Source organism: Pantherophis guttatus, chromosome 2 (genome assembly GCF_059756535.1).
Source record: "Pantherophis guttatus breed Tessera chromosome 2, ASM5975653v1, whole genome shotgun sequence".
NCBI classification, from domain to species: domain Eukaryota; kingdom Metazoa; phylum Chordata; class Lepidosauria; order Squamata; family Colubridae; genus Pantherophis; species Pantherophis guttatus.
Window position 1 is genome coordinate 172,642,028 of NC_142064.1, and position 9,752 is coordinate 172,651,779.

The 9,752-nt window shown below is 43.7% G+C and overlaps 1 protein-coding gene across 1 annotated transcript; it reads left to right on the forward strand.

Moving 5' to 3' along the window:
* The first annotated feature begins 4,332 nt into the window (after positions 1-4,332).
* LOC117660602 (resistin) lies at positions 4,333-9,254 on the forward strand. Its single transcript, XM_087883622.1, has 4 exons — positions 4,333-4,588; positions 5,665-5,807; positions 8,544-8,621; positions 9,056-9,254. Exons 2-4 carry the CDS (start codon positions 5,684-5,686, stop codon positions 9,187-9,189), a joined length of 336 nt encoding a protein of 111 aa, XP_087739748.1. The 5' UTR covers positions 4,333-4,588; positions 5,665-5,683; the 3' UTR covers positions 9,190-9,254.
* Positions 9,255-9,752: the final 498 nt, after the last annotated feature.

Sequence of the window (9,752 nt, forward strand, 5' to 3'; positions counted from 1 at the left end):
TCGTTCCGAATCCGACTTGACACTGGTAAGGTCTCATATTAAGACCTACCTAGTGGCGATAAAAGCGGCGAAATCTAGCTATTTTGCCGCTCTTATCGTGTCATCAGATAACCGTCCAGCCGCCCTGTTCAGGGTGACCCGCTCCCTTCTCCATCTGGGAGCGCGGGAGGACCCCTTGCAGGGCCGAGCTGAGGATTTTGTACAGTATCTGGATGATAAAATAACTCAGATTCGGGAAAACTTGGCCACTGACTGGGTTAGTTCAGACGAGATGACTGAGGCAGGCCTTGAGAATGTTATCTGGGAGGAGTTCGATCCTGTGGCTCCCGAGGACGTGGACAGGATCTTGGGACGGCTGAACGCCACCACATGTTTATTGGACCCGTGTCCCTCCTGGTTGGTGCTGGCTTCCCGGGAGGTTACACGAGGCTGGCTCCAGGGAATTATCAACGCTTCTTTGAGTGAGGGTGTCCTGCCGGCCGCCTTGAAAGAGGCGGTGGTGAGGCCTCTCCTCAAGAAGCCATCCCTGGATCCGGCTGTTTTGGCTAACTATCGTCCAGTCTCCAACCTTCGCTTTATTGCGAAGGTTGTTGAGAGTGTGGTGGCACGACAGCTTCCACAGTACCTGGATGAAGCTATCTATTTGGATCCGCTCCAGTCCGGTTTCAGACCTGGGTACAGCACGGAAACGGCATTGGTCGCGTTGGTGGATGATCTCTGGAGGGCTCGGGATAGGGGTTACTCCTCTATCCTGGTCCTGTTAGACCTCTCAGCGGCTTTTGATACCATCGACCATGGTATCATGTTGCGCCGGCTGGAGGGACTGGGAGTGGGGGGCACCGTTTTGCGGTGGTTCTCCTCCTATCTCTCCGACCGGTCGCAATCCGTGTTGACAGGGGGGCAGCGGTCGACCCCGAGGTGCCTTGTTTGTGGGGTGCCACAAGGGTCGGTCCTCTCGCCCCTCCTGTTCAACATTTATGTGAAGCCGCTGGGTGAGATCATCCGTGGTTTTGGGGTGGAGTTCCATCAGTACGCTGATGATACTCAGCTGTACATCTCCACCCCAGACCATCCCAACGATGCCTTGGAAGTGATGTCCCAGTGCCTGGAGGCCGTGTGGGTCTGGATGGGGAGAAATAGGCTTCGACTCAACCCTTCCAAGACCGAGTGGCTGTGGCTGCCGGTGTCCCGGTATAGCCAGCTGACGCCATCGCTGGTTATTGGGGGTGAATCATTGGCCCCCACGGAAAGGGCCCGCAACTTGGGCGTCCTCCTGGATGCACGGCTGTCCTTAGAAGGGCATATGATGGCCGTGGCCAGGGGGGCTTTTTATCAGGTTTGCCTGATACGCCAGTTGCGCCCCTTTCTGGATCGGGACTCCCTACGCACAGTCACTCAAGCACTCGTCACTTCTCGTCTGGACTATTGTAACGCTCTCTACATGGGGCTCCCCTTGGGGTACACCCGGAGGCTCCAACTGGTGCAGAATGCGGCCGCGCGGGGGATTATGGGAGTGACTGGGCGCTCCCATGTGACTCCTCTCCTGCGCGAGCTGCATTGGCTTCCGGTGGACTTCCGGGTGCGCTTCAAGGTGTTGGTGATCACCTTTAAAGCGCTCCATGGCTTAGGGCCAGGGTACTTACAGGACCGCCTTCTGCCACCAATAGCCTCCCACCGGCCAGTTCGCTCCCACAGAGATGGCCTCCTCAGGGTGCCGTCGGCTAGACAATGCCGGCTGGCGACCCCCAGGAGGAGAGCCTTCTCTGTGGTGGCACCTACCCTTTGGAACAATCTACCCCCAGAGATACGAGTGATCTCCGACCTCCGGACCTTTCGTCGGGCCCTAAAAACTCATCTCTTTCAGTTAGCCGGTCTCTCTTGATTTTATGATTTTATGGTTGGTTTTAAATTTTGATATGGATTTTAAATTGATAAATTTTAAACTATGGGCCAAATTTAATTATTTTAAATCTATTTTTAATCGTATTTATGTATAAATGTTTTTATTTTGGCTGTTCACCGCCCTGAGTCCGAAAGGAGAAGGGCGGTATAGAAATTCGAATAATAAATAAATAAATAAATAATAAATAATAATAAAAGAAAGGATGATTTGTACACATTCCCACACATTTCTGAATAGCACAATGACAAAGTTGGAAGGGACCTTGGAGATCTTCTAGTCCAACCCCCTGCTCAGGCAGGAAGCCCTATATCCATGATGGCGAACCAGGGGTGGGTTCTACTTACCTTTACTACCGGTTCGCAATGGGAGCGCACATGCGTGCGCGATTTGCTTGCTCACGTGCTTCCTTCTGTGCATGCATAGATCATCCATTATGACATCTGGGTGGGTGGGCGGAGCCTCCTGCCGCTTTTACTACCGGTTCGCAAGAACCGGACAGAACCGGGAGCAACCCACCACTGTGGCGAACCTATGGCACACGTGCCAGAGGTGGCACGCGGAGCCTCTCTGTGGGAACGTACGCCATCTCCAGCTGCTCTTCTGGTTTCTGGCACACACATACGCGCTGGCCAGCTGGTCTTCACACGTGCCGGAGCACTGGAAACTTGAAGAAGAGCTGGCTCTGGTGCGCACGAAGACCAGCTGGCTAGTGTGCACAGGCGCACCAGCCAGCTGGTCTTCAGGTTTCCAGCGCTCCGGCACACGCGTTCTGGTTTGGGCACTTGCTGCCGAAAAGGTTTGCCATCACTGCCCTATACCATTTCAGAGAATCTCTTCTTAAAAGCCTCACATTTTATGAAGGATTTGCATAATCCTAATCTCAAATGTGTTGCAATTATATAAACTTGTGAAGGATCCCCAAAAGATCATTTAGTTCAATTCCAAACATTTCTATTATACACTGATCAGTTACGAACAGGAAATTATTCATGGTACTGCCTGACTGAGAGGTAGGGGCCGTAGTTGAAATCAGAGAAAATTCGGAAGTGAGCTCTCTTGCCTCCACTTTGTCTAATCTCACTCCAACTCCACCACATGGGTACCTATCAATGGCTTATGTGGTGAAGCAAAAATGGCAGATCCATCAGGTCACAATTTCGGCCACTACTGTATATTGTATGAATGAATGGAAATAAAGTAGTTCTCAGCTGATGACCACAATTTTTGCTGCTAAACAAAAGGGTTGTTAAATGAGTCAAGCCCAATTTTATGACCTGTTGTAAAGCAAATCGCTGTAGTTGTTAAGTGAATCACACAGTTTTTGAGGAGTTATGGCTTTCCCTACTGACTTTGCTGGTCGCAAATGGCGATCCCAGGATCCCAGCATGCAGCATTCATCATAAATATATGCCGGTTGCCAAGCTCCTAAATGCTGATCATGTGGCTGCAGGGATGCTGCAGCAGTTGTAAGTGCAAGGACTGATCATAAATCCATTTTTTCAGTTTCGTTGTAACTTCAAACAGTTGTTAAATGAATGGTTGTAAATTGAGGATTACCTGTATTGTTATTTTCAAGTCTAATCAGAGAAATAGAGTTTTTATTTTATTTATTTATTTATTCATTTATTTATTTATTTATTTATTTATTTATTTATTTATTTATTTAAATTTTTATACCGCCCTTCTCCCGAAGGACTCAGGGCGGTGTACATACATACTAAAACAACATATACCCATAAAATTTAAAAATAGTTTAAAATATATTAAAAATTTGGCCCTTATATTAAAAAGTACAAACACCAATTAAAATTCATTTTCTAAGCCAGCCCAGCCTGTCGAAACAATAGAGTCTTAAGGGCACGGTGAAAGGTACGTAGGTTGGGGATCATGTGAATCTCCGGGGGCAGGTGCCCCCACAGAGAAGGCTCTCCCTCTGGGTGTCGCCAGTTGACATTGTTTGACTGACGGCACCCTGAGGAGTCCCTCTCTGTGGGAGCGTATTGGCTGTTGGGAGGCTATCGATGGCAGAAGGCGATCTCGTACATACCCAAGTCCTAAGCCATGGAGCGCTTTAAAGGTGGTGACCAACACCTTGAATCGCACCCGGAAGACCACCGGGAGCCAGTGCAGCTTGCGTGGGAGAGGTGTTACATGGGTGTGCTGTGTCACTCCCATAATCACCTGCGCGGCCGCATTCTGGACCAGTTGGAGCCTCCGAGTGCTCTTCAAGGGGAGCCCCATGTAGAGACCATTACAGTAGTCCAGACGGGACGTGACGAGGTCATGAGTGACCATATACATAAATACATAAAATTGTTATCTTAGAGGAAATATCCTAATCTTGCCAAGGCTATCCTGACAAGATTAGTCAATGGAGTTAACATATTCTTGAAGACAGATTTGCATCAGATTTGTCTTAGGTAAATTCTTTAACTTTTGCTACTTCCTGCTCTGTGGCTCAATATTGAGCAAACCAGGACATTGCCCAAGTGCCTGGAAATACATAACAATAATGTTCCTGCTGCAGACACGAATGGTATGTCAGGTAGGAAAGGGGAGGAATGAAACCATTTTGAAACATTTAGACCAATCAAGTGAAAAAGAGTGGGGAACTCTATGGTATTTATAGGTGGGTAATTTGTTCGGGACAAAGAACATTTGGGAAAATAATCCTTGTTGTTAAAGGTAAATTTGGTCTTCTTTTGGCAAGGGAAGGAGGGGATAAGAACAGGAGGCTACTCTAAGGCTATAGAGTATCTACAGTCTTGTATGTTTATCTGAGAATCCATCCCATAGAACGCCAAGGGGCTTCTGATTGCATTGTCAGGTTACAGATTGCTTGTTTGTTGATCTGACTTTTCTTCATAGAAGATTAATTTTAGTAAATAAATGGTTGAAATGCTGTTATTGCCAGTTAAAAACTCAGTAGAACTGTTGACTTAAGAACTGAAATATCTGTCATGGTTTATTTGCACTTTGCTACAGATTCATACTGATCATGACTAGAGAAATCATTTAAATTTTTTTTGTAAGAATCTAGTGGTTAAACATTTTCTTATATTACCATATTGGTAGCCTACCTAAGAGCAATGTTTTCTGGCTCATTTAAGTAAATGATTTTTCCTCGTCCAATTTATAATTGATTTATTTAAGTGATCCTTGTCTCCGAGATCTTTTTCTCATCAATTAAATTGAATGAATCAAATTCATTCATGGATTTATAAATATTTTAGTAATTTTTCTCCATATATTGCATTGAATTAACATCTTCCTTAATTATAGACTATGGTAGGGGTGATGGAGTTTAATTGGGCAAAGGCAAAGAGTTTGTCCCAAAGATGGGGTGGGGGGGGGAATCTTAAAGCTCAGCTCTGCCTCCTGGAGATGACAACAGTTGGATATCCTGATGTTCTCCATTTGACAAGTAAAGTGAGTTCCAGTTCTGAGGAAATAACTGATCACCCAGCCTGACTTCTGACAGGAGTGTGTAAGAAAGGCACGTGGTGAGGAAGTTTCTGCAAGAGTAGATATTTGGTGTTACCAGATGTGAATGTGGTTTGTAGCACTGATTTTTTTTTATTTCATCCATTTATACATACAAACATACACATTACTTTCTAATATATGTAGACATGCACAGACGTCTTTCTCTCTGAATGTTGGATAAAGTAAGTAGGCCTGGGGAAGAAAGAAAGATATAGGAATAAGGGGGCTCTAAAAGTACCATGTCAGAGTGAATGATTACATTTTTTTCTCTGCAGGAAGTTCTGCATCCCTAAAATGAAGAAACTCTTAATATTCCTACTGTTTACTGTGTTGCTTTCTGAAAAATATGCAAATACTCAGACATGTGAAGTTGATAGTGTGATTGAATTGAAGACTAAGAAACTATTTGATTCTGCAGGTATTTAGTGTTTTATTTTTTTATATTATTTTTTATTTATATCCCTCCTTCATTATTTTTTTTAAATAACTCAAGGTGGTAAACATACCAAATACTCCTTCTTCCCCCTATTTTCCCCACTAGAACAATCCTGTGGCTTGAGGTGACTGAGAGAGTGACTTACCCAAAGTCACCCAGCTGGTTTCCATATTTAGGCAGGATTGAAACTCCCAGTTTCCTGGTTTCTACTTTTGTTTATCAAATTTTTTGCTCCACACTTGTATGCCTTTGACCAGTTTACAGAATAAATAATAGAACAATATAAATATAGGTAAAAGCAAGTTAAAAAGCAGATTAAAGCTAATTTGAAAGGGACAATTACAAAGTAAAAAAGGCAGAGGGAGCACCTTCAGTCCCCCAACCACCCCCAGGATTGCATAGCACTCTTGGACCTGCAGATAAGTTGGCAGAGCCAGTTCTTAATGTTCTTCCAGAAGGCCAGGAGAGTGGGGATTTGCCTTTTCTCTGGGGATAAGCCAGGGGTGGGTTCTACTTACCCTTATTGCGCAACGGGAGCGCGCAGATCGTCCATGTTGACGTCCGGGCGGGTGGGTGGAGTCTCCTGCTGCTTTTACTACTGGTTCATAAGAACCGGACCGAACTGGGAGCAACCCACCACTGGGATAAGCTGATCCATGAGACAGGGACAACAACAGAGAGGCCTCTCTTCCTGAATCTCGCCAGTCAAAGTTCTTTAATCAAAAAGGATACATGACATGCCCTGTCACCTGGGACAGGTGGATGAGGTTGGGAGATGTTCCTCAGATAATCTGTTCTATGCCTTAATCACTAGAACAAACGGTCTACTTCTGGACAGAGATTTATTGCACACATCAATTGCCTTAGAGATAGTCATACATTTCAGATCTCCTGTCAAACCCAGAGCAGTAAATAATAAAAAAGGGAGGGAAAGTAGTATTCTAGGTATATTGAATTTGCTCATGTAGTTAATGATTTTCTTTGATTTTAGATAGGAGTAAAGGCTGACTTTAAAAAAGTCCTATATAATTTTAACACTTGGTGACTCCGCATCATTGAAACCCGAAGCAATGAAATTCAGGGTGTCAAAGAGCAAATCCACACAGCCTCCTTGTCCTGGTATCAGGATGGTTCACTAACCATTTCCAGAAGATGGGTCCAAAAGCCACAGCCTATATCTTCATTGTCCATCTGCAGCTGATACAGCCAGAGAATTCTTTAAATGTAGTGTTTTTCCTCCTCTCCTATCCTCAGATGCTTTCTGGAGGCAACATAGAGTGTGTTGCTGTGCCTGGGAGAGGCAGCCTGCAACAATCTGTTCTCTTTTGGCACATGGGTGGTTCCAATTGGTTTTGCTGATTTTTTGAGGGACCAGCCTCTTCCACTTTGAAAGTTTTCAATGATTTGATGAAGTGGATGCTATGCTAATCTTTTAGCTAATCTTTTATATTGTTTTCGTATATTTTAATTTGCAGTAAATCTGTTTTATTTTTTTAAAAAAGAAACTCATTTTGCATACCTCCCCTCTCCAATATGATCCAATCCAATGGAAAGGCAATGTATTTCAATAACTTTTGCATACCTCCCCTCTCCAATATGATCCAATCCAATGGAAAGGCAATGTATTTCAATAACTTATATATCTAACAATTGCTAAGGGCTTAGTTAACATAGTCGCAGAGCAACCCATTACCTTAAATTATAGCATGTTTCTAAGGACAGGTACAGGCTCCTGAAAGCATATTTAGCAGACTTGGAGTTCTTTAAACTACAATCATATATGATTGCTGCAGAGATATATGAGAACATTTATACTGAATTTCATCTCACCTATGCAGAAAGCTTTATTCCCAGGTTATAATATCCATGATTTGACAAGAAACATTTATTATGACAGAGTAGAGCATTGCATTGGGGATATAAGATAAGTCATACTGTATGTTGCACCAATACTTGCTTTAAGCATGACATAGTAAATAATATGAAAAATAAATGAAAAATGCATTGCACTGGGCTATATATTCTGTATTCAACTATCTCTGTATATAGATGAATTGTTATTAGTAGGCAGTTATTTTAGAGTTTGCCTTTGAATGTAATTTCCTTTTCTCTCTCTCTCTCCCCTCCCTTCCCCTCCCCTCCCCTCCCTTCCCCTCCTCTCTCCTCTTCATTTATCCTCTCAGGACCAGCCTGGAATCTTCCCAATGTTCAGTCTTAAAGTTGCCATGGTTGAGTACCCTTTCCCTATGGGTAGAGGAGAACATGGCAGTTGAAGAAATTGTGCTTGTAGGAAGGAACCATGTCACCCATGCCAAAATAGAGCCTCTAAGTAGATACAGATCCTGAGAAATGTTTTTCATGTGATCTCTCATCTGCTCAGAACTGTTTAGTTTCTCTTGAAACCCAATAGTGGTTTTTTTGATAACTCTCCTATAGGCACAGTAAAAATATTGATCTTACTTCTACTCTTTGTTTAAGACCTTCAGATTTCATCTCTTCTCTCATATCCATTATAACACATGCTAAGTTTGATGATGAGGTAATAATTGTTTTCTGTACATGAATATGCAGACTATATCTCTGCTTTCTTGAGAATGAAAGCAAAAGTATGAGAGCAAAGCAAAAGACAGCAAAACAAATGATTGCAAAACAGAAATAAAGAATCCTGTTTGAATAAGTATACATGTGTTAATAACAATTACTGGTTTCATTCTCCAGTATCTTCATATCTGCCAAAGTTGAAGCTGGCTTGCGAAAATGTGATTAGTCAAGGTGCTATTGCCACTTGTCCATCAGGTAAGAACCAGGGGTGGGTTCTACTTACCTTTGCTACTAGTTCGCAGCAGGGCCACACGCATGCGCAGAAGCGTTTTGGTGATATCGGGGTCAGTCGGCGGAGTCTCCCGCCAGTTTTACTACCAGTTCTATAGAACCGGTGCAAACTGGGGGCAACCCACCACTGGTGAGAACTAATAACTTGTGGGAGAAGATCAGGAGATAAGAGAAGAGTACCGCGTGGGGAAAAAAACCCTCTATCAAACCCCTTTTTCTGACATCTGCCAGCCTTGTGTATGCATGGATACAAAATGCAGACTAAGCTAGATTGTTGAAGGAATCTACTTAGCTTGTTATTTATATCACAATTATTGCAAACACTCAAATAACGTGATGCAGATCTGTATAACCTTCATCTTTTCTAACTTTCTTTTCATTTCCTTTTTTCTTCCTAGGTTTTATACCCACTTCCTGTGCCTGTGGAATGGGTTGTGGATCTTGGGATGTTCGTCAAAACTCAGTTTGTCACTGCCAATGTGCCCGTATTGACTGGACTTCAGCTCGGTGCTGCAAAATCTCTCTTACCTGATGTTGCTTTGATGGCAGGTTGGCTCCAGTTTCTGTGCTCAATAAAAGTATGAATCAATAATTCTATGAATTGTTCTCTACTTGAATTTTTACCCAGTGTGCAGCCGGAATTTGATAAATGGCTAACTGTTGAATTTTATGTGTGTATGTATCTGTGTCTGTGTGTCTGTGTTTGTGTTTCACTAGCCCCAAATTGGAAGTAAGTGCTGGTTTCTTTATCCTGTTGCAACCCTCTTACACACAGAATAACAAAAGTCAGTTTGGCTCCTAAGATGTTTTCCTCATATCCTTATTGTGGCTGAAAAAGGAAATTATCCCAAAGGTTTGATTTAAAAAATGCAAAACTGTGTCACAGCTCGCATGCACATATCAAACTTCACCTTGAGAATTGGTTTAATGACAGAGTTTTCGGAAGCGAGCGGCGTGACTGGTTGGGAAAATACCAGGCTCCGATGAGCCTGGCGAAACCCAGCCAGACAAACCGTCCTCTGTCCAGTCCGAGGACTGTCCAGGGGTCCTTGGACTGGATCTGTCCTGTAGGGACAGTGAAGAAGGAGAGGCAGC

Coding starts and splice junctions, on each gene's coding strand:
- LOC117660602 (XM_087883622.1), top strand. CDS start 5,684: ATGAAGAAACTCTTAATATTCCTACTGTTTACTGTGTTGCTTTCTGAA. Junction 5,808..8,543: donor GAAACTATTTGATTCTGCAG/GTATTTAGTGTT, acceptor TTCATTCTCCAG/TATCTTCATATCTGCCAAAG. Junction 8,622..9,055: donor TATTGCCACTTGTCCATCAG/GTAAGAACCAGG, acceptor TTTTCTTCCTAG/GTTTTATACCCACTTCCTGT.